Source organism: Lathyrus oleraceus, chromosome 4, assembly GCF_024323335.1.
Source record: "Lathyrus oleraceus cultivar Zhongwan6 chromosome 4, CAAS_Psat_ZW6_1.0, whole genome shotgun sequence".
Lineage (NCBI taxonomy): Eukaryota > Viridiplantae > Streptophyta > Magnoliopsida > Fabales > Fabaceae > Lathyrus > Lathyrus oleraceus.
In genome coordinates this window covers 251,011,776-251,037,128 of record NC_066582.1, presented here as the reverse complement: position 1 = coordinate 251,037,128, position 25,353 = coordinate 251,011,776, and the positions used below count along the sequence as shown (strand labels likewise).

Genomic DNA, 25,353 nt, shown 5'->3' with positions numbered 1-25,353 from the left:
CAGTTTCAGGGATTTTGAGGCGTGAAGATTTAGTGTGTCCATCTTACTTCACTGCTGTATTTTTGTGAGTCTAGAATTAGACGTATCTTGTAAGCCAAGTCATTATCAAATAGATGATTGCTTTGGCATAGGGTGTTCATTGAGTTGTAAGTGTTGTGTCACTCAAAGCTTTTAAGCGTGAGTGCTGTGTATCTTGGTTTAAGCTGTGAAGCATAACCAAGAGTTGTTTTTGAAGTGTGACTTCAAAGTGTTTTTAATATCACTGAGGTGATTGAGGGGGAGTGAGTAGGAACTCTGATCTTAGATTAAGATTGAAATTGCATTGGGTAGGGATTAAGTGATAAGTTGTAAACGGGTGAGTTTAGCTTTGAATTGATACTACTAATAGTGGATTTCCTCCCTGGCTTGGTAGCCCCCAGATGTAGGTCATGTTGGACTGAACTGGGTGAACAATTACTTGTGTTATTTACTGCACTTATAATTAAGTTCTGCATAATCCCTGTCTGTGCAGAATTGGATGTCATAACAACCTGTGTGACATCCAAAGTCTGATAACTAGAATTTCATAATTTATGAGTTAATTCGATTTGAGTTAGAGTTCGTTAAAATCATACAATGAAGAAAGCTCCTCTCTTTAACATAGTCACTACTCTAGTTTGTATCTTAACTTAAGAGATCCTTCTTTTTATACATTTTTCTCTTTCTATTCAATCAAATAATAAAGATAAAATTATTACACTTTCCTCCCATTTTTCTTATACAAAACAACCAGAAAATTATCTCACTTTCTTTCCCAAACCAAACAATACATTATGCTACTCTTCTCTCTTTTTCACTATTTAAAAATGCCTCTCATGGCATGGTGGTGAAAGTAGCAACAGTCATACTAGAATAGACATAAACCATTACAAATTACATGACAAAAAAACTTTCAACATTAACAACCATGCACAACTAAGCAAGTGCATCCATATGGGTGTGCCATGAAATATTTCAAACATTGCTCCCTCAGTACCAAATACTTGCTCTATCCTTCCTCACAAAGTAACTATTTAAGATAGTATTTTCTAAATAAAATTTTAAAAGTTGAAACATGCGGAAAAGAAACATACATGGTTATGTGTCATAATTGTTATAATTTGATCATCCTGTTGGACAACATACTTTCTATAGTCTTGTTATGAATTGTTTCAAGGCAGCAATGACAGGAAGAGGATTCTCCAAATGGGCAGCATGCCCACAGTTAGGAATCTCAACAACCTCGTGTGTGTTCCCTTTCTCATGATTGCTCCTCAAGTCAGAGCATAATGTATTCATCATTGACTGAGCAATTTTCTTAAATTTTGTATCTTTTTCTCCATGTATGATAAGAAGAGGTACTCTACAATTGGGTAAATCTTCCCACAAAGGCCTGCCATGCAGAGAAATATCTAGAGAGTTAAAGAGAAAAACCCTCTCTCCAGAAAAACGGTCATTGGACAAGTTTAACATTTAAAAAATTGTTAAGTCAGAAGAAACAGAACTATCAGAGGCAATGGCTGTCAAAAATTCACATAGGTATAGATTCTGCAAACTTTAGAACTTTAACTTCCAGTAAAATGCATTTTAAAATAGATCATGAAACAGTGGAGAGTGTTGATTACATGGACAGACTTATATGTTTGATTTTTGATGAGTATGATATGGATTGTTATCACATTTTTTCACTTGGGTTGAACTGAAATGCTGAAGGGTCCAAATAGGATCATGTAGTGCATTAGTGGGGGGTGGGGCTGGCTACACTTTTTGTGTTTTAATATATTTTATATTGGTTGTGCATGGATCAAACGATTTAAGCTGGCATATAATATATGTTATTTTCATGTCTTCAATTTTTCGATGCATATTGTTGTAACAAATTTACGAGATACTAAAGGCTAAGGAATGAACAGTTCGTTAAAGGTTAATTAGCTTACAGATGCCTTCCTATGCTTAATCCAGACAGCATCTGTGCAAGATTCTGTATGTCATTATGCTGCAAGCGACTGGCAAAGATTCGGTTGAAATGAGGATGGCTTCTTAAGCTGTTTGATAAAAAACAGTCGAGACGTTACAGAAGAAATAAGTTATATAAGTATAGTAAAATAAGCAAAAATCACTGCACAATCTAAAGGTAACGAACAGACTGGTAACCTTTTCCACAGCTCTCCTGCATACCAAGAGCTAAGAAAAAGCTGTAAACCATGTGCAATGACAGAGCGTGCTCTGGAATCATCTTTAGCTGCACGAATTTTTCTTGCCAATTTATCTTTTAGTCCAGGACTTGAAGATATTAACACAGCTCCCTTTATCTGCATCATAAATGTTCAAATTGTTTGACCAGTGGTCATATAGACATCAAAACCACAACATTGAATGTCACCACTATACCTTACTGTTAAATCTCAGTGCCATATACAATGCGATCCTTGCTCCCATTGAATACCCAACTAGTGTAACTTTAGCTGGTGCTACATGATGAATTACTTTATGTAATATATCGCCAACTATCTCCAGAGACAACCATGGTTCCTCAGCAGCACGCTCTACACCATGCAGTACTGATTTTCCATGACCAGGAAGGTCAATTGAAATGCATCTTGCTGATTCCGAAAAGGTCTTCATGATAGTAATCCAGTCTTCACCATTTCCAAGAAAGCCATGAAGAAATACTAGTATATTATCCTACATTAACCAAATCTGGCTAAGTCAGATATGTATGTAGGAATCAAATTTTGAAAACATACAAGATGGAGTATTCTACATATCTATGCCGTAAACTCGCCTTGACTAATGTGAAAGTGAAGGTAAAAAGTCTGGATTTAAAATATAGCCATACTACTCCATTCATTACAACAACATATCATATGCTCATTTAGTATACATCATTGAGCTTTTATATAAAAATTAATCTTTTGCAGTATATGGTAATATAATCTAATAACAGGAAGAGAAAACTAGTATTTTCACCCATCCTTATTTGCGGTCTCAATAACTATTGTATCCCATCTTATATGAGTGTAACTTACGCTTTTGAAACATATTAGGAATCCAAAGACTACCACTATAATATTCTACGTCACATTATTCATAAATTTTATGCTCTATACTTTTTTAAATAAATATCTTACATTGTTTGTTTCAAGAGCATGCTCTGTCGTTGGTGAAGATTCCAAATTACTTGTGCTTTAAAGTTTAAACTAATCCTAATAAAATATCTCCGGACTTTGTTTTCTAGAATGTTAAGGTTCCAGAGTTGGTTGGAACTAACTAAATATTTAATGACATGATAATCCCAAGAATTATAATCAACAAACTAAATGTAACTATTGCTAATATATAAAGAGACTTCTTTACTTACATTTGTTTTGAGACCAGTCTCACAAACTTCAAAAGAACAGGATAAATGGTTATGCTCTACATCCAATTGGTACCGACAAACTTTCTCCTCAGCTATAATATTACAGATGACATTCTGGTCGACTTGAAAATTATGTAGCAACCGACTAGCATTTTCCACAGATGCTTCGACCAAACCACTTTGTGGATTCCGACCAATCAAAAGAGGATCAAGCGTTATGTCTTCTTTAAGCCAACGATAGGTTCCTAAACCATGAGCTACAGAAGGTGCTGCCTTAACATCCAACAGTTTGAATGTACTTAACCTCTGAATTTCAAGATAACTAGAAAACTGAGTATAAGCAGAAAGACTCAAACTGCTTTCAAATGCAGAACTGACAACAGCCATCTTCCCATGTTGGTGCGCCCATTGTGCAATTAATCCTGCATTCTCAAATCCACCAACAACACTTGGCTTGATAACCTAAGAAATCAATAAAAAAATTCTAAATAAGAGAGAGAATTAGCATTTTACATAGACAAGGATCAGCTCATATTTTCATTCTGAATATTGAGCAATTTCCGCCTGGAGTCACAATGGTCAAACATTAACGCAAAAAATATAGAAATTGAAATAATTAATAATTATTATTATTATTATTATAGAATTCTGTCAACAACTTTAAGCTTAATTTTTTCCATGGTTGAGGCCAACTAGGGGGTCTTCATTTAAGAAAAGTGGACAAACAGGCAGGTCAGTATCCGTCTGCATGCTAGTAGTAGTAGCAGCTTAACTCATCCTATGAATCTACAGCGTTCCCCAATCCTTAATACATAGCCAAATAAGTAATCTATTATTATCATCTAAATTCTACAGAAAAGAGGCATTTAATTTAGATAATCTAATTTTTACTATCCGGATTTTGTAAGAAACGAATATAGTATCGGCACCAAATGAATTAAAGCAACCTGGCTCCGTAATACCCAATGGAGATTCTTATTTACTTACAACAGCAACTATTCCAGGATGAGTAAACTTCAATAGCTTTTTCAGGGGATTTTCTTGAATTTTATCTACGGTTTCATCTAGGGCAACAGGTAATCCACTTTCTTCACAAAACTTGAGAATATCATCTTCATCCTGGACAGGTTCCTGCAAAGGGGATATTGGAATCAAGTTTTAAATAAGCCGCATACATGCATTATTAAGAAATAAATTAGTGGAGAGTATAACAAAATTATGCATTAGAAAGTCCATAAAATATGGAAAATGTCTTATTTCCTTAGTCTACCTCAATATATTGCAGGTTAGAATCTTTAGCCAAAGAGCCAAATTTCATAGCTTCCTCAAAAGTCCAGTTTCGATTTGCATCTACACGGATAATAATCTGGCAGCCAACTTTCTTTCTTACTTCTTGTATTAATGTGGCATCTTGCACTGGATCACGGCCACGTGCTACCTGTAAGTGTATAGCATTTTAACATATTGGCATTTTAACTTCCCCAACAGTTGTTCTATAAAATGTAGAAGACAGATGACAGTATATCTATCAGAAACCAAACAATGACAGACTACCTCACCTTCAGCTTAATTGCAGAAAATCCTTCCTTGACTAATGCGGCAGCAACATTAGCTACTTCAGATGCAGATTTATTTGAATCGAGTAACGCACAAATCGGAACTTCTGATGATTTTTCACATTTGCTGTTCACATTTGTTGAGGGATTGAGTATGTCCAACAAGTTGGAACCTTTAGAATCGGCTATGGCATTGAGGATAGCCATTTCCAAACCACATCTGACACTGGGAAAAATAGAAGATGGCTGCATGACAGGCAATAACAACGTAAAGAATATGCTGATTCTGTTCTATTAATTTGATATACTACTATCAAGAAAGTAGTTGACCTAACATTAAGAAAAGTTTTCTACTCAAATATGTATTAATACAATTTCAAAACAGGCCATATTATTTGTATTTGTAATTAGGAGTAAGAAAAAATGGAGGTTTAGTCAATTTGGGGAGCTAAACCACATACGATATAAGGAATCTTAGTTAGTAGTTGAAGATTATATTGGATGATCTTAGAATTAAATATGAAACTCATACGAGGCTTCTGTGTAACAACAAATGAACTTATAGCATTGCTCATAATTTGGTTTAACACGATAGGAATGAAGATATTAAGATAGAATGACACTTCATTAAGAACAAATTGGATAGATGGCAGATTAGCAGAATACATGTTCAATTGGTAGATGTGTTCATGAAAGTGCTTTCTCCAGAAAGGTTTCAAGATCTTGCTAGTATTGTAAATTTGTAATTGGTAGCAATTGCATACTTGTATTTGTAAATTAGAATGGCAGAATCTCAAACTAAAAATGAAGTTTAATTTAAGAATGTCAGCCTGTTCTTTGTAAACATCTCACTCAGTTTCAAAATATTCAGAAATAGTAGTAATACTCAGGCTTCTCCAAGTTAGATCTCTGTATACAAAATCACTTTGTTAGCAAAGATTTTCATACCAGGTCAAGGAACCCACCACCTAAAGGTTTAAGATCTAGGTGCAAGTCCATGAGTGGTTTTTATTTAGAATATCTCTAGCTCTTGCTTAGTAATATGGATTAGATAGCTTACCAAGATGCCCAAGTCATTCCATATCCAATATGAAAATGAGCCCTTCAATAGAGAGAGGAAGCTACTAATATCAACTTGTTTCATGGCATGGATAAGAAACCTGAGTTGATATTCAGCATCTACAAGATTTTCCTTGTGGATCTCAAGAGGTGCAACCTGCTTAATACCAATAATATATCAACAGGTAGTGGTAGGGAGTTTAAGAGAATTTACAGGAAAAAGAAAAAGGATTGGATAACAAAAAGTGAAAGTTTCGTAATTAAAAGTGAAAACAGCAAACATCTTTCCAAATCAGATCCTAAGATGTTTTGCTCTTTTTCTTGTCTCTAGCATTCTTCGCAGCCCACATTCGTACAAACCATTAAAATGGCTTTTAAAATATACCACTGCCCCATAGCTATTTCTATCTACGTAGTATGTACTTACACAAAAATATTGAAGTAAAACCAGATTTGAAATATGAACAGCAATCGAATACTAACCTCGCCAAAACCAACACTTCCATCTTCCAGAATTAAAGATAAAATAAATCCTTCTCTATAAAATTCTTTACAACTATCACCAACAGATGCTGATGTTGATGGGGCACTTAGTGCAAATCTGCCAAAGAATCAATGCATACAAACCAAGGAAAAGAATCAAAGAAAATAAATATTACTGTCAATTGATGAAATAAATAAGAGGGGATTAGAGTCTCTGTAGAATATGAAAATTCACCTATATTTCGAACACTGTATTTTCTGAATTTTGTATAAACCGAACTCATCTTTTATAGAGCTTCGATTTAAGGGAACCGAGAGGAATCTTATGGTGTCTTGTGCAGTTTGGAAAGCATTTTTTTTCAAAATACTGAGTCAAGATATAAAGGTGTCAGCATAGAGGTGAAAATTTATGAACTCGACAAAATCTTAAAACAACATGATCTCTATCAACCTGTGAAAATTGGCATTGGCGTCAATGGAACTCTCAATTTCAACCAAACAATCCATTTTTTCATGTTGGGCTACGGAGAGAGCTTCTTCGAGTTCCGTCTTTGTCTTCACATGTAAATGTTTGATACTGCAAGTTTATTGAATTTTTCTCAGGAAAAGATAGGATTGGCTTAGCATGGACTAAGAATATAAGAAATCATTGGTTATAGCAGAAACAAATGATTTCATTAGTACTAGCTCTAGTACAATAAGCTCATTTGCACTATTCCCGTCTCAGTAAAAAACCTCACATAGGATACATTTCCTTTACAAAACTATTTCTTCATCTATCAGCTTATGAAGCACGGACACCGGAAACACGTCGACACCGGTAATAATTTGAAAAAGTGAATAAATTAAACATAATCGCAAGTGTCAGTGTCGGCTTCGGACACCGACACTAACACGGACACAGCTTTTTCAGAGGTGTCGATGCTAATTAACGTGTTTAACCCTAGGTTTTTATCTCCAACTAGTTTGTTCCTCCAAATAAAGCACCTCTCTGCTCTAACTTATCAAGAATGTCCATTAGAATGACCTAACTAAAGTCATAACTTGAAAAGAGTACGACAAATATAATGCTTACATTTTACAGTCTACAGCTAATACTTCTACAAATTAAATGACGTGACAATCCATTACTAGTACGTCTTATGGACAATATTGGAAGGACCGTACCAACCCTTCTTCAGGGGTATAAAGCAGGTGTCAGTAACAGAATACCAAGTTTTGCTTCCAGTAACGACAACAGTGCAAGAGCAAAATAAATACATTACAATACTCCACCTTAATGTGTTCTGCTTTTCCTACCCAAAACAATAAAATATAAAACAGCTAAGTAGTGCTAATTACATACAGAATAAGAATGCAAATTAAGGGAAGGATATACCCTATAATCAATATACAAAATTTAATTAGAATATTAAAATCAATACCTATGTGCCAAGCATAGCTCACGAATCGAAATGTTATGAGAAGTGTAAAAGTATTGATGCATAATACTGTGTTCGACTTTATCTGCCAAAGGAAGAACACTGAAAATTGCGCCTCCGTGGTTATTAACTACAATAATTGTCATTGGTTTCCGCAAAATCCTACAAGTTGATACATTTTCAGAATATTATCTAGCAATCTTTCAAGTACAAGTGGCAATATATAGCTTTATTTCAAAATAAGTACACCAAAAATAATAATTAATCATTTATGAATAAAAATCGGATTTTAAAATCTAAAAATAACTTTTCATACTATTTGCAAACATCATATCCTTAAATTTACATTAAACCCAATGACGGATCCAAAAGAAAGTTTAGTAGCAACAAGAAAATAGTACACAGTATTTTTACAGAAAATCCAAAATACCTAAGCTTCTACAAATTACAATTTCCCTTTATGTATTTTTTCATATTGCAAAAGTGTTGTATGATTTTTTCATTGTCAATAATATAAAAAGAAAATATCTCTCTGTATATTTAACCTAGCAATCATTCAACTGTTTGTCTTCTATAAGATTGCATGCATGTCATTCTTTACAAAATTCATGGCCGATAAACAACTTTAGAAGAGTGTTAAAACTTAATATCAATTTATTCTCTCTTTTACCGCTTATAAATTACTACAATCATTTGAAAAAAAGTCTTACTGAGCAAAACCTATTTTTTTTATGGGTACAAAAACAAAATTACTTTGCAAGGGCAATTGCTCCAATAGATATACATGCATCCGCTCCTAATCAAACCCACTTTATTCAATTGACATCTTGATGGCCAGGCTTCTGTAGCTTATCATCCTTCTGGGTGTAGTAGAAAAATTCTCAAATTTCATCATTATATTCTACACACCTTACCTAATATTCTCCAAACTCAAAATCATTTGTGACAAGCTATTAAAATTGCAACTAGTATATCAATTAACAAAACTAAGCTAGATCGGAAACTATGCTACTGTGGCAAGAGGTCAATGAAGCTTGCTTTGTATCTACAATTGTGCTCCATTGACATCACCTTTTAGAACCCTAGCACTCAAAATTCCTGGATTCTTCCCTACTTTGCTTGCTGCCATCACAACCCCAACACCAGCCTCTTTATTGCATCCACTTGGCCTCTTCATTGGCAACTACAAACTAATATGTGTTTTAAAGAGCTTATTTGAGTTTATCTTATGACATAAGCATTTGCATATGTGATTGAGAGAACTTACAAAAATAGTTTATGACATGCCTATAAACTGTTTTCATTTTGATTGAACAAGCTTGAGCTCTCAAGGATAGCTTTTTTATTTTATTAAAAATTTATGGATAAGCGCCTATATGGTGAGCACTTATTTAATACGTGCTTTATTAAGATGTTCCGAACACACCTCAAATATCTACAACTTTGCTGAGTAGGACTAAAGTCCCCACAAAGGATGTCAAGGTGAACTTGAGGTGATATAACATAACAAACTAAATAATAACTACTCAGTACGAAAAAACAGTTAATGAAGACTTGTTCAATAACTTCAGAAATTGTGATATTTTGAAGGATCAACAATAGATTTAAACCATATAAAAAAATACTAAGAAAGTTTGGTAAAGATAATTTCTTACCGCTGTTTCAAAATTGCCAAACCATTGGTATCGTGCAGGAATGAAATATCTCCAATTAGACAAAACACCTAAATGAAATTATGAAATAAAAGTAATGTTCAGAAGATAAAGAAAGAAATGGTATAATACTGAAGCAAAATATAAACGGTTAAACAACTAGTTAAACAACTTTTATAGATATAATTCTATGGTACTAATAGATGAAGTTGGTAGGAAATAGGCCGTCTTAAAAAATGTACAGGCATATGTTTTCTATAACTCATAGTGTGACTTTATGAGAACCAAACAACTAATTTGTTAGATAATTAAGCTACATATTACGCAAATGGAGTTAATTCAGGGGTTGAGGTTGAGTAAATTATGCATATTAAAATATTCCAAATACAAACAACAGAAATTTAATGTATAAATACAAGGACTAGAGAGTGAAAGAGGTTATTTGTAAATGTATGAGAAATATAAACCAAGGAGTTCTTTACCCTATAGTTTACATCATAGTTATTCTTACATATAGAGGCGCCAAGTAACTGACCCTAAACAACAATTTCTTCAGGATGTTTCTTATAGGTCGCCTAATCCTCCTCTTTCTAGATCTGGCCAGCTCGCCATGAACGTGAGGAGTCATTGTTCATCCTCCAATGCCTTTATCCAGTTTTCTTATACTTGCTCAATTTCTTTTTGGTTATCCTCTGTGATCTATGGCATATTTCACCCTCTCCCTTGTCCCTTAAGATTTTCAAAGATTCTGAATCCTATTTTCTCCAACTACATGAGGCCACTCTCTCCTCTAACAAGTTGGATGAAGCAACCATCACACTCAGGCTTCCAACGTCAAATTTTGGCTTATCGGACAAAACTGTGCATACCCCTCACCATTATGGTTGACTTTATAGATGCCAACAAGCATCTTGATGGACTCACACTAGGCTCCATTATCAAATCCCCCACTTCATCCATCTTTGAAGCAAATATTTGATGCCCATTTCACTTATAGACTATTTCAAAGCAGGCCAAGGTTCTTCACAATGCATTTATGGGGTTTGCCAAAACGTCATGGGTGTCAATGCTATTGTCCCAAGAGATTTGATTATAGTCTACCTGAATGGGAAAAGTTCATAGGGCTCAACATGACTTCAATGTATTAATTGAAAGCCAGCTTGCGACAAGTTTCTTAAAGATTTTAAGTGGCGACATATATGCACCAACTTGAGGTAGATAACCAACTTTCCTACACATTTTAGGGTCTATGAAAATGTGGTGTGATAACTGAACAACTGTTGCGATTGGCTACACCTCATGCATTTGGTCCGGTTTCCCCTCCATCTATTATTACTCCGACACCAGGTGACACTGCTGCCCTTGCATCTCTTGGCAACAATCAAAATCGCCTTCGAGGAGGGTCATCCAACTCCAAACCTCGTCCCAAGTGTGACCATTGTAACCAGCTTGAACATACTATCAACTGTTGTTGGAAGTTACATGGCAGACCTCCACGCCAGGTAAATGCAGCCCAAATTGATAATCCAAACACTATGCAAACTTTACCTTCTCTTCAGAGCCTTTCGCCAAGCTACGAGGATTTTCTCAAGTGGTGTCAGACTAATCAGACCTCTAGTTCCACGGCTTCGGTTGCACACACTGGTAATTCATCTGTTTGCTTCTCTCAATCATCTCCTATTGGTCCTTAGATCCTCGATTCTGGTGCGTCTGATCATGTTACCGATAATAAAGGTCTTTTTTCTTCCCTCTCTACCTCTGGTTTCTTACCGAGTATAACTTCCGCAAATGGTTCTCAAACTTGATCCCAAGGGATTGGTACTGTTCAAATTCTACCATCTCTCTCTGTGACTTCTGTCCTATATGTACCTAACTGCCCATTTTATTTATTGTAAGACAGTCGTTTAATCCGTTCCCTTAATTGTTCTATCACCTTTACTAATAGTAATGTTACTCTGCAGGATCGGAGTTCGGGACAGACGATTGGCGTCGGATGTGAGTCTCAAGGTCTCTACTACTTCTCTATGTCATCTACCACATGCTCCACCATGGATTTTCCACTGATTATACATGCATAGTTAGGTCATCCAGGTCTTCCCAAGCTACAAAAGTTGGTGCCTAGTCTATCTAAATTATCCACTTTACATTGTGAGTCTTGTCAGTTAGGAAAACATACTCGTAGTCACTTTCCCGATCGAGTCAATAAACGGGTTGCATCCCCTTTTGCTTTAGTTCACTCCGATGTTTGGGGTCCCCCGCGTATCGTGTCTACTTGAGTCTAGATATTTTGTAACTTTTATTGATGATTTTTCACGTTGCACACGGCTATTTTTAATGAAGAACAGGTCTGAATTGTTTTCTATTTTTGAACAATTTTATCGAGAAATAAGAACCCAATTTGGTTTGTCTATTCGTACCTTAAGAAGTGACAATGCATGTGAATATTTATCCCAACAATTTCAAACTTTTATGTCATCCAATGGTATTCTGCACCAAACATCTTGGCCTCATACACCCCAACAAAACGAGGTAGCCGAACACAAAAATCGGCATCTTGTAGAAATCACTCGGACCCTACTTCTCCATGGTAATGTTCCTCTCCGTTTTGGGGGGGATGCGGTGCTCACGGCATGTTACCTCATAAATCGCATGCCCTCATCTGTCATTAATAATAAAATCCCTCATTCAATCCTGTTTCCAAACTCACCTCTCCACCCAATTCTTCCTCGAGTATTCGGGTCTACGTGTTTTGTACACAATCTCTCCCATGGTCTTGATAAACTAGCAGCTCAATCACTAAAGTGTGTCTTTCTTGGTTATCATCGTTCCCAAAAGGGTTATCGTTGCTATTCTCATACTCTACAACGATACCTCGTACCGGCCGATGTTACCTTCTTCGAGTCTGTTCCATATTTCGAGTCCAACCAAGTATCTCCTAAACCTTTTCAAGAAAGTACTCTCACACCTTTTCTGGCAGTTATTAATGTTTCGTCTACCATTATCCCCCACCAGTTAGAAACCACTCGGACCCTACTTCTCCATGGTAATGTTCCTCTCCGTTTTGGGGGGGATGCGGTGCTCACGGCATGTTACCTCATAAATCGCATGCCCTCATCTGTCATTAATAATAAAATCCCTCATTCAATCCTGTTTCCAAACTCTCCTCTCCACCCAATTCTTCCTCGAGTATTCGGGTCTACGTGTTTTGTACACAATCTCTCCCCTGGTCTTGATAAACTAGCAGCTCAATCACTAAAGTGTGTCTTTCTTGGTTATCATCGTTCCCAAAAGGGTTATCGTTGCTATTCTCATACTCTACAACGATACCTCGTACCGGCCGATGTTACCTTCTTCGAGTCTGTTCCATATTTCGAGTCCAACCAAGTATCTCCTAAACCTTTTCAAGAAAGTACTCCCACACCTTTTCTGGCAGTTATTAATGTTTCGTCTACCATTATCCCCCACCAGTCTATAGCTCCTGACCCCCCCCCCCACCCACACACACACACACACACTTCTCGACCACTTCAAACATATCAGCGTCGTCACCCAACGTCTGTCGTCCCTGTCCCTGAGGTCATTGCAGAATCGCCTCCGACGTCTCCGACACCACCGGATCCAATCCTACAACCTGAGTCCAATCTTCCGATTGCCCTTCGAAAAGGTATACGTCAAACACGAAATCCTTCTCCACATTATATTGATTTATGTTATCATCATCTTTCCCTTTTGCAGTATACTTGTTTGTCTTCTTCGTCTTTTGTTTCTATTCCTAAAACTCCAGGTGAAGCATTATCTCACCCTGAGTGGAAGCAAGCAATGATTGATGAAATGTGTGCTCTTCAAAGCAATGGTACTTGGGAACTGGTTCCTCTACCCCCTAGGAAATTTTTAGTAGGTTGTCGTTGGCTTTATACAGTGAAGGTTGGTCCAGGTGGTAAGATTGATCGATTTAAAGCTCGCTTGGTAGCCAAAGGATGCACTCAAATTTTTGGATTGGATTATAGTGATATCTTCTCGCCTGTAGCCAAGATGGCATTTGTTAGACTTCTTCTAGTCATTGCAGCCATTCGACATTGGCCTCTTAATCAACTTGACATCAAAAATGTTTTTTTACATGGTGATCTTGAAGAGGAAGTATATATGGAGCAACCACCTGGATTTGTTGCTCAGGGGGAGTCATTGAATATGGTGTGTAGGTTACATAAGTCTCTTTATGGTCTTAAGCAATCTCCTAGAGCTTGGTTCGGCAGATTCAGCACTGTAGTACAACAGTTTGGTATGGTCCTTAGTGAAGCTGACCATTCTGTTTTTTATCATCACTCATCCCAATGGTGTATTTATCTTATTGTGTACGTAGATGATATTGTCATAACTGGTAGTGATCAGCAGGGTATACTCCAGTTAAAACAACATCTCCCGAATCAATTTCAGACAAAAGATCTTGGTAAACTCCGTTAATTCTTGAGTATTAAGGTAGCATAATCTAAAGATGGTTTGGTGATTTCTCAGCGGAAATATGCTATGGATATTTTGGAAGAAACAGGTTTGTTGAATGCTAAACCACATGATACTCCTATAGATCCAAGTGTCAAACTACTATCCAATCAGGGGGAGCCTCTATCTGACTCAGGAATGTATAGAGATTGGTTGGAAAGTTGAATTATCTCACAGTCACTCGTCCAGACATTTCTTTTGCAGTTAGTGTGGTAAGTCAGTTCTTAAATTCCCCTTGTCAGGAACACATGGATACTGTTATCCGGATTCTGAGATATATCAAATGTGCTCCAGGAAAAGGTTTAGTGTATGAAGATAAAGGACATACTCAGATAATTGAATACTCCGATGTTGATTGGGCAGGGTCACCCATTGATAGACGACCCACCTCTGGGTATTGTGTACTTGTTGGAGGAAACCTTATATCCTGGAAAAGTAAGAAACAAAACGTAGTTGCAAGATCAAGCGTCGAGGCAGAGTATAGGACCATGGCAATGGCAACATGTGAACTTATTTGGTTAAAACAGTTGCTCAAGGAACTTCAAATTGAAGAAGTAAGACGAATGACACTTATTTGTGATAATCAAGTTGCATTGCACATTGCTTCAAATTCAATCTTTCATGAGAGGACCAAACATATTGAGATAGACTGTCACTTTGTTAAAGAGAAGATCGAGTCAGGTGACAGCGTCACAAGCTTTGTCAACTCTAATGATCAATTGACAGATGTGTTTACAAAATCTCTGCGAAGTCCCAGAACTAATTATATATGTAACAAACTTGGTGCATTTGACTTATATGCTCAAACTTGAGGGGGAGTGTTGATATTTGTAAATATATAATGTTGAGAATATTTGTATATAGAATAGTCTCACATCGACTATATCATGTAATTAGTTGTAATCTCTATATATATAATAAAGTCTCCGTAGTGCTTTTCAAAACACACGATTTAACCTAAATGTCTCTTAATCTCTCCTAATTCAATAATAAGGACAAGGAGTTTAATTTTGTACAATCAAATAACGCTTAAAATAGGAAAATTGATTTCCTATAAATGCTATCCTAAAATAAGAAATAAAGTCAAAAATGTAATCCTAATTATTACATACTAATAGCTGTATAATCAGAAGCCTAAGGATCTGATTTTGATTTTGTAATCAACATCTATACTTCGATTTTGTAATCATCATCTATACTCTAGCTTGAGAGGACGAGTGTTGGGAGTTATTATAATAAGACTCATTAAGATAAAGTTGAGTATATGGACTCAGTCAACATATCCTTATGTATTACTTACTCAGCCTAGTAATATAAATACGGGGCCCACTATACATTGTAGTGTATCCCATTACAGTCTTCTTATGTCTCTTTCTCCCTGTACTCCTTCTCTCTTTCTATCGATAGGTTTCTTATATTTTTGTATTAGATTACAAATCTACGAATCAAGTCAACACATGCTCCAAGAGTTAGCATACTTTTCAAGTTTGAAAACCATATTGAACCCGTTACATTATATTACTTGAATTATGATGAAACCAACTTCGAACTACATAAAGATGGAATCAGGCCAAGACATTACAGAAAACTAAAACATAACTGACAGAAACAAAGAAGAGGAAAGAAAATTCAGGTCATTCTTTAGACGGGTAACCTCCCATTCCATCCAATCCCACACTCAACTCTTCCTTAACTTCTCTCTCACCCAGCCTTCATATATTGCCTAACTGACTTGCTGTTGAATAAATTTTAATGTTAGAGTTAATGGGTTTTATTAATAAGTTAATGGAGAGATTTGGAAGGTCAATAGACAGTGGAAAAATTAATAGTATTTACTAGTTATTATAACTCCTAGAATAGCTAAAGTCTCTTTGTATGTATAAAGTCCAAAATTGTATTCTAATAATATACAGAAGTTTATAAACCAATCGTTTCTTCTGTCAAATTGACATCAGAGCTAATGGCAAACATGATGAACCAAATGTCATTGCCACGGCTAACGAAGTTAAATTACGAAAACTGGAGTATCCAAATGAAAGCTCTTCTCGGATCTCTAGACGCGTGGGAGGTGACCAAAGATGGGTTTGAAGAACCAACAGATGTTGAGGGATATACGGCAGCTCAAAACAAGGCGTTGAAAGAGACGCGATCGAAGGATAAAACGGCACTTTACATGCTGTTTAGGACTGTTGATGAATTACTCACGGAAGACATGGGTTTATTTCCTGAAAGAAAAGTCTGAAGCATTCGAGGTGTTCAAAAGGTTCAAGGTAATGGTGGAGAAGGAAACCGACAGACACATTAAAGCAGTTCGATCAGATAGAGGTGGTGAGTATACTTCGACAGCTTTTATGAAGTATTGTGAAGAGCAGGGTATAAGGAGATTTCTAACTGCAGCATACTCACCTCAACAAAATGGGGTGGCTGAAAGGAAGAATCGAACAGTCCTTGACATGGTTCGTTCAATGCTTAAAAGCAAGAACATGCCAAAGGAATTTTGGGCAGAAGCTGTAAAATGTGTCATTTATGTTCAGAATCGATGTCCACATTCGAAGTTAGAAGATAAAACACCACAAGAAGCGTGGAGCGGACAAAAGCCAACAGTTTCTCATCTCAAAGTATTTGGAAGTGTGGCTTATGCACACGTACCAGATCAACGAAGAACGAAACTTGAAGACAAAAGTCAGAAATACATACTCATTGGGTATGATGAGAAAACAAAAGGGTACAAGCTATTTGATCCCATAAGAAAGAAGGTGATAGTGAGTAGAGACGTTCGAATAAACGAAGCAAGTAAGTGGGACTGGAACAGTTCGACAGAAGCTGTTGTCGAAGTTGAAGAATCATCTGTCGCTGTACCATCAAACATTTCGACAAAACTTGAAGATTCTGACAATGAGGATGAACCTACACAACCCAGAATGCGAAGTTTGCAAGATCTGTATGATTCGACAAATGAAGTGCACCTTGTATGTCTCTTGGCAGATGCTGAAAACATCAGTTTTGAAGAAGCAGTACGAGACAAGAAGTGGAAAAGTGCCATGGACGAAGAGATGAGGGCGATTATCCACAACAACACTTGGGAGCTAGTTGAATTTCCAAAAGGTAGTCAACCCATTGGTGTAAAGTGGGTATTCAAGAAAAAGATGAACGCTCAAGGAGAAATAGAACGATACAAAGCTAGACTTGTTGCGAAGGGATACAAACAGAAAGCCAGAGTTGATTATGACGAAGTATTTGCACCTGTTGCAAGAATGGAGACAATTCGATTACTCATATCTCAAGCTGCTCAATTCAAATGGCCAATATTTCAAATGGATGTCAAAACAGCTTTTCTGAATGGTGTACTAGAAGAAGAAGTTTATGTCGAACAACCACTCGGGTACATGAAAGCTGGAGAAGAGAAGAAGGTACTGAAGTTGAAGAAAGCGCTATATGGGCTGAAGCAAGCAGCGCGGGCATGGAACACACGTATCGACACATACTTCAAGGAGAACGGGTTCGAGCAATGTCCATACGAACATGCCCTCTATGTGAAGAAAAATGGAAGGAATGCATTACTTGTTGCTCTCTATGTTGATGATCTTATTTTTCTGGGCAGTAATGATCAGATGATAGAAGAATTCAAAAGCACAATGACACGTGAATTCGAGATGACAGATTTAGGCCTGATGAGATTCTTTCTTGGTCTGGAAGTTCGACAAGAAGAAACAGGAATCTTCATCTCACAAGAAAAATATGCAAAAGAAATCTTGAAAAGATATAAGATGGAAAGTTGTAATTCGGCTTCGACGCCAATGGAACCAGGAACAAAGTTGTCGAAATTTGATGGAGGAGAACGTGTCGAAGCAGGAAAATATCGAAGTTTGGTAGGAAGTCTTCGCTATCTCACATGTACAAGACCAGATATCTCACTGAGTGTAGGCATTGTTAGTCGATTCATGGAGGAGCCAGTTTACACACATTGGAAAGCATTGAAGCGAATTCTGAGGTACATCCAAGGAACAGCGTCACTTGGGATGTTTTACTCGAATTCAGACAAATACAAGTTGATTGGTTACTCTGACAGTGATTGGTGCAGAGACATAGATGATCGAAAAAACACTTCTGGATATGTGTTCTTCATGGGAAATACTGCATTCACTTGGCTTTCTAAAAAGCAGCCAATAGTAACTCTTTCGACATGTGAAGCAGAATATGTAGCAGCATCCTGGTGTGTTTGTCATGCAATATGGCTCAGAAGATTGATGAGTAAAATGGAGCTAGAACAGAAAGATGCTACAATAATACAAGTTGACAACAGGTCAGCAATTGAGTTAGCAAAGAATCCAGTAAACCATGAAAGGAGCAAACACATTGACGTTCGCTTCCACTTTATTCGATAACAAGTGAAGGAAGGAAATGTCGAATTGAAGCATGTAGCAAGTAAGGACCAAGCAGCAGACATTTTCACAAAACCACTATCAAAAGAAATCTTCGACAGAGGCAAGAAATTGATAGGCATGATGAATAGAAGAAACATTTAAGTTTACAGAGGAGTTTTGTTGAATACACTTTAATGTTAGAGTTAATGGGTTTTATTAATAAGTTAATGGAGAGATTTGGAAGGTCAATAGACAGTGGGAAAATTAATAGTATTTACTAGTTATTATAACTCCTAGAATAGCTAAAGTCTCTTTGTATGTATAAAGTCCAAAATTGTATTCTAATAATATACAAAAGTTTATAAAACAATCGTTTCTTCTGTCACTTGCCAGGTTGGCAGATTCGTTGAAAGGTTTACCCACCCATTCACATTCCCATGCAGCCTCAATGACAGAAACCAATGCTCTGCACTTGATTAGCTTCTTATAGAAAAGCAGTTCTTCAGCAAAGGACATACACCAAACTCACTATTTCCTCATGTAAGGCACGTGAGTCGATCGAGAATCCTCTTTTTATTCTAAAAAATACATATTTTAAACTAACAGAATAGTTCTCCAAAAGACTAATAACAGCAACCAGCAGCTAACATACCTAAAATGAGTACTTACAAAACAAAATAGAAGTGATTACCTTTTTGTTGCATCCTACAGCAAAACCAATGGCCGTGCTAAGTAACCCATCAATACCACTAGCCCCCCTGTTGGCAGCCACCCTCATCAAGGCAACTGGTATGTCTGAATTTAGCATAAGAGATGCAACACTATGACTGTGTATGGGCCAACTATGCCCATACATGTCTGTATCACGAATAGGCATACTGTTACCAAGAAAAAGAGCAGACTCGGGGGAAAGAGCTTCCGACATCACATGTGCAACATAAGGCTCAGTTAGGGAGGGCTCAGCAGTGATTTGAAATTGTATCTGCCATTCAACCTGCAAATTAAGATGTCTGAGCGAGAGAAAGTTTACAAGAAAATGGCTATAGCTCTATCCAATATCAAGGCACGATTAACAGGCAAACTGAAACCTCAACAGAATTCCATTCCAACATTTTAATAAATACTGGCTCTGGTAGAGATATTTTTATGTGATATTAAACTAGACAGGTGACTATCAGATTAGATGTAAGAATCACACAACAAGAAGTAACTTTCATTACTTTAAATAAATACCATTTTACTCAACAATTGTAGGGAAGTGCTCCACATGCTCCTTGAATGAGGAACAGTAGCCTTAAGTAAACAGCCCACAAAATAAAAAATGGTAGTTTGTATCCGATGGGTTACAATATGTGATGGATCATGCCGAAATGGATGCTTGTCAACCATAATATATGAAAAAGGAGCACGTGCCTCAAGAATTTGGCAGATACGTTTGCTGGTTATTCTGCTTCCTATCTGGACCAAATACAAAAACGAAGGACATAAACAAGTAGTTTGTGGTCAAAAATGTATATAAAAAGAAACAGAAAAAGATATTAAGAAAATACATGGAGAGCTCAAAAAATATCCGTGAATAAGTGATACCTGAACAACTACATCAATCTTCAACCAGTCCTTGGCATAATCTGAGAGAAGGGCGTGATCAAGATTATCAACAAATATAAAATTTCTTTCAATTTCAGAAAAGGAGCTTAATAGCTTTCTCAACCGCAACCCTGACAAGATATCTGCTACAACAGGCCACTGGAGGTGTTTAGCCAAAAGCAGAGCAGCCCACATCTCATCCTCTGAATGGATTGCACCAAATAGTAGAAGACCATTGTTGGCTCTTTGAATCAGATTTAAGACTTCAATCATTTCTCCAGAAGCATTAATACATGTATGAGACAATTGCATATTAATATACTTGGTAAATGGGTCAGAATTAGTCATCCAAAAGTCTAATCCCTTTAAACAGCTTGACAACCATTTTAGGGGACTGCTTTCCAAAGGCTCTCTGAAAGAGCAGTTAATATGCACGGGACCACACGGAGAAGAAGTTGCCCGATGTACAGCAGAATCAAGAGTAGTAAGTACTAGTTTTGCAGGAATTTGATCTGTGGGTGCAGGGAGATTAAAGAAAAATCTCACAAAAGAACCAAAATGGTTCACCTGATACAGAAATTCACTACATAGCTTGAGTAACAAGGAAACTGCATGAACATTTTCTTTTTTATAACCCTCCAAATAAATAAGCCAATAAATACTATTCGGTTTAAACTGTTATGAACTATCTATCCCAAAAGTTTAAGCCATTAAGGTCACACATGGATGGATTTTATATTATGTAGCTAACATGACCCCTCACATAAGAGTCCTTTGGACTTGAAGCATTGAACAATTGACAAGCCCACCAACCATGTGCTGAAATTCAACTTTTTATTGGAAGTGCAGAGTTGCCAAGGAGGTCTTGATTACTTGGTCATAGAAGCGCTGATACCATTTCATGAACCACTAGAGCAAAAGCTTAAGCTACTGAATGAAGACAGATGAATAGTTTGTATGATAAATTTCTAACACAAACCAAGAAGAAAAGTGAAACATAAGACATCCACATTAATAACTGAGAAATCATATCAAAAACAACTATTTGAGTTGAGGTTAACTGAGAAATTATAGCAATAACTGAGAAGTGCATTTCACTTCCTGGAAGAAAAAGCAGTCCAGAAACCAATTTGAAATATAAATTATGGAAAAGTAAAAAATAATGCAAATTTATCCCGGTTTGAGAAAAAAAAATCATGTTGGAGGTTTTGCCTCTCCCTTGACCCCCTAGTTCAGCATTGTGTATAAGTATAACCACCGGCAAACCAAATAATATATTAATATACTCATGCAATGAACCACAATATATCAGAACATCAATGGCTCTAACCTGATCAATTGCTTGGTTTGCCCCACAATCCAGCAGCTCTGGAGGTCGGTCTGCTGTAAGTAAAATAAGCGGCACAAAATCTTGACTTGATTCCACAACCTGATTATTTTATCACTAAATGGTCAAAATAATATTTGTAACTATCTTGAGTTACATATCCCTCAGGTGAATGAATATTACAATTAAAGTTGATAAAAGTAGAGGTCGATGAGAAGAAAAGAGATGATCATGAGAGACATGTTATGGAATCCATGTGTCTGAAATAAACACAGAAGAATATTATATACACATTCATAAATGCAGGGATTTAAGCTTACCTTAATTGTTAGGAGTCTCACATTTGACGCCTTATCTCAACCCCCTCCCCCCCACCCCCAATACTCAAAACTGGACATCAAGAGCATGGACAAAAGCAGGTTGTCCAATATCAACAACCTATACACCTAGGATTAGACACCTAGAACGCGGACAAGTACAGGTGGCCTAGTAATAGATCTAGGATATGCTCTAATAGCATCTTAGAATTTGGGTTTTATCCCCAAAAAGGCTAGTGGTATAGCAAGTAACGACGTGGCCGCTATGCCTAAGTTTAGGGAAATAATGCCAAAATTAATACCATATCCATAAAAAGTTCAAAACTACACACCAAATTAAAGACATGTAGATAACTAATAATCAAAGTTCATTATAACCCACATTCAACACCAATATAACATATAAAACAAATCAGTTGCAAATCAGCTATAACCCACAAATTGTTGTTTTTACACCAATAATAGCCAAAGTTCATTATAACCCATATTCAACATTAAGTTGTAAACTTTATATAACAACTATTTGTGGTAGCTCAAAGAACCACAGCAAATTGAATCATTGATCTAATAAATTATTATGCATTCAAGATGACAGACAAATCTGTCAACTGAAAAATCAATATAATGGAACTCACAGCTGGAAGAAGGTTTGAAACTGCAGTGCCTGATGATGTTATGACTACTGCGGGAATGTGACAACCTCTTCCATATCCAACAGCATGAAATGCAAGTGAACGCTCATCAAAGCATGAAATACAAGTAATTAATGGGTGGCTTGAAGCAGCAACAGCAAGTGGGGAAGATCTAGAACCAGGTGCAACACAAAAATACTGGAAAAAGGAATAAATCAGAAAATATTGCATTTAAGGGGAACAGCCAATTCAGAATTATTTATCATCATCTCACCGTCAAACCAAGTCTTGCACATTCTTCAACTAAAAGTGATGCCCAAACAGCATTAATATTGGCACTTTCGTTCAGTGAATGTGAAAATTGGGTGGCCTGATCCAACTGATCATAAAAGGGAGGCATCACACGGACAAACTTCAGCAAATTTAGTCATTTTTTTGTTATTAAGACAAATCCTCAATCCACTTCATGACATATTTAATAAATCCAACATATCACTAATAAACATATGTTTTATAAAGAGAAAGTGCATAGCTCCATGCTTTTTAGTGGATACTATAGTTTTAGTTAAAGAATCAAGTTAAACATGTGTACCATGTTATTTGAAACAGTGAGGGTTGCTGAAAGTCTGGCACAGAATTGACTAGAAGATGGAGACTCTTTCTGCAATATACATGACCAAAATTAAAAGTGTTCTGTCATCTAGAAGACAACAGAAACATATGCAGATGCAAAATACGAGAAAAATATGATACCAGTTCCATGATGTCGCTCACACTTTCCCTTCCTCCAAGTGCAACAGTGTTCATGTAGACCTAGCAATTCATTTAAATCAAGCAGCAAGCAATGAAGTCGGCAGAATTAGAAATTACAAATACTATATGCTCAATACGACAACGAACAATATGTTTCCACCGTTTATTGTTAGAATGTTAGTGTCATTAATCCAATTTAAAAGAAGTTTTTGCTCTATTCAATTGCACACTACTGTCTAATGCCAATTGTGTCATTTTCCTCCTTCCCATTCTCATCATTAAGACAACTCTATCAATTTAGAAAAGCCAACGACTATTATCAAGTGAATCATGTACACTTTGAATATTATCCCAATTTCTTGTCCCTCCTTTAGTATTTCTGTTGGAAAATATATCAATATTTTCCTATTTTATTGTTTTCCAGGCAATTCTAGAGAATTCCATTATGTCCTTTTATTTTTCAATGTAATAATTTTCTCCTTAATTCAAAGAGAGAATTAATTGTATTCTCATTATAAAAAATAACCTTTGGCTGAGGAATAAATCATAAAAGCATTTACCTATTATCTTTCATTATCGCATCAACAGCCCTAGGTTAGGGGTGCTACTGTTCAATTTGTTTCCTTGTCCGACCCGTTTAGCCTCCTATGGCGGGTTTAGCCTCCTATGGCGGATCACAACAGGTGACCTTCCCTAGCACATGCCTACACCGGATCCTCCACAACCAACCATGGTGAACAACCACCTGAGTCGGGCGTAGACTGCGGTGGCGGTGGCGCAGTGGCCGCGTAGATGGCGGTGGCATAGGAGACGGTGGTGGCCGCGGTAACGGCGGTGGTGGTGCATTTTAGGCTAGTAATTCTGATCAAGGGCGGCAATTCTCTTCGACTCAACTTCCAATCATTATGAAACAACTAGAAACTGTTCAGACTCCTCGAGTCTCTAACTCCTTCCTGCTCTATAGCAACAAAAGATAATTTCGCATTTCTTAGTGTCAGTCTCAGTCATACTTGGATAGTAGATTCAGGTGTTTCTGATCACTTGACAGGTGAATCCACTTTGTTCTCTTCATATAGTCCATGTGCAGGTAATCAAAAAAAAATCGCAGATGACTCTTTTTCAACCATTACAGGTAAAGGGTCAATTGTATTGTCTTCAATGTTAACTCTTAAAGATGTCCTTCATGTTCCAAACTTATCATGTAATTTAATGTACGTCAGTAAATTAGCCCAAGATATAAATTGTCAAACTAATTTTTTCAGATCTCACTGTGTCTTTCAGGATTTGAACTCGGGGAAGATGATTGCCAATGCTAAGGAGAGTGGAGGACTCTACTACCTTGACATTGGTTCTGCATCACAACTACCTTCAAAAACAATAATTTTTTGCTTAATCTTTTGTTTTGAATAATAATGATGACAACGTTATGCTATGGCATTTATGTTATGGCATTTTTGATTAGGTCATCCTAGTTTTCGTTACTTAAAATATATGTTTCCTAAGTTATTTCATAATAAGAACTTTTCTTTGTTTAAAAGGGAAATCAGATGTTTGTTAGGCTATAAAAGATTTGTTACAATGGTGCATAACCAATTTCAAACAAATATTCAAGTCTTTAGAAGTGATAATGGGGTAAAAGAATATTTTAACACTATTATGGATGATTTTTTTCTTAAAAATGGGATTGTACATCAAAGTTCATGTTCTAATACTGCTCAACAAAATGGAGTTGCCGAAAGAAAAAAGAGACATTTAATGAAGGTTGTTAGAGCTTTACTTTTCTCAAGTATCAAACTATTCGTGAGGCGAAACTGTTTTCACAACTGCATATTTAATTAACAGAATGCCCTCCAAAGTTCTCAATCTTCAAACTCCAAATCATACTTTCAAAGAATGATTTCCTAGTACTCTTGTTTCAACTGATTTGATATTAAAAATCTTTGATTGCACAGCCTTTGTTCATGAACATAAAAATGTTGGAAAACTTAAATCATGTGCTATAAAATGTGGTTTTGTTGGATACTCCCCAACCCAAAAGGGATATAAATGTTTTGATCCAAAAAACAAGAAAATGTTTGTCACTATGGACGTTACATTCTTTGAAAATAAACTTTTTTTTATGACACTCATCTTCAATGGGGGATATAAAGGAAGACTCCTTTCAAACTGAGGACATGAGTTTTTTAAATAATTTATCTTTGTCTGTACCACAAAGTTCTAAGACTTATACTTTTGCAACAACAGAAAATGGTCATGATTCTTTATTTGATCATACTCCTGTTATGAGTAAAGAATTTGGTGAATCCGAGTCTACATTTTCTCATGT

The 25,353-nt window shown here is 36.4% G+C and overlaps 1 protein-coding gene across 7 annotated transcripts in view; it reads right to left on the bottom strand.

Moving 5' to 3' along the window:
- Positions 1-892: 892 nt before the first annotated feature.
- The window catches only part of LOC127074909 (protein PHYLLO, chloroplastic), a 36,359-nt gene continuing 11,898 nt past the window's right edge, over positions 893-25,353 (bottom strand). For 5 of the 7 annotated variants that reach the window (XM_051016322.1, XM_051016325.1, XM_051016324.1 and 2 more), the window contains 22 exons: positions 23,028-23,087; positions 22,867-22,935; positions 22,549-22,686; positions 22,278-22,472; positions 21,329-21,427; positions 19,999-20,565; positions 19,645-19,869; positions 19,103-19,405; positions 9,554-9,621; positions 7,902-8,060; positions 6,929-7,054; positions 6,713-6,844; positions 6,478-6,595; positions 5,996-6,151; positions 4,939-5,181; positions 4,650-4,817; positions 4,367-4,510; positions 3,380-3,841; positions 2,410-2,703; positions 2,173-2,330; positions 1,956-2,063; positions 893-1,411 (listed from right to left, as the gene is read on the bottom strand). In XM_051016322.1, the coding sequence (XP_050872279.1) occupies positions 1,168-1,411; positions 1,956-2,063; positions 2,173-2,330; positions 2,410-2,703; positions 3,380-3,841; positions 4,367-4,510; positions 4,650-4,817; positions 4,939-5,181; positions 5,996-6,151; positions 6,478-6,595; positions 6,713-6,844; positions 6,929-7,054; positions 7,902-8,060; positions 9,554-9,621; positions 19,103-19,405; positions 19,645-19,869; positions 19,999-20,565; positions 21,329-21,427; positions 22,278-22,472; positions 22,549-22,686; positions 22,867-22,935; positions 23,028-23,087 (4,236 nt within the window). In that variant the 3' untranslated portion in view covers positions 893-1,167. The remainder of the gene's footprint in view (positions 1,412-1,955; positions 2,064-2,172; positions 2,331-2,409; positions 2,704-3,379; positions 3,842-4,366; positions 4,511-4,649; positions 4,818-4,938; positions 5,182-5,995; positions 6,152-6,477; positions 6,596-6,712; positions 6,845-6,928; positions 7,055-7,901; positions 8,061-9,553; positions 9,622-19,102; positions 19,406-19,644; positions 19,870-19,998; positions 20,566-21,328; positions 21,428-22,277; positions 22,473-22,548; positions 22,687-22,866; positions 22,936-23,027; positions 23,088-25,353) is intronic. The other 2 variants (XM_051016323.1, XM_051016328.1) reach the window with 1 other exon arrangement.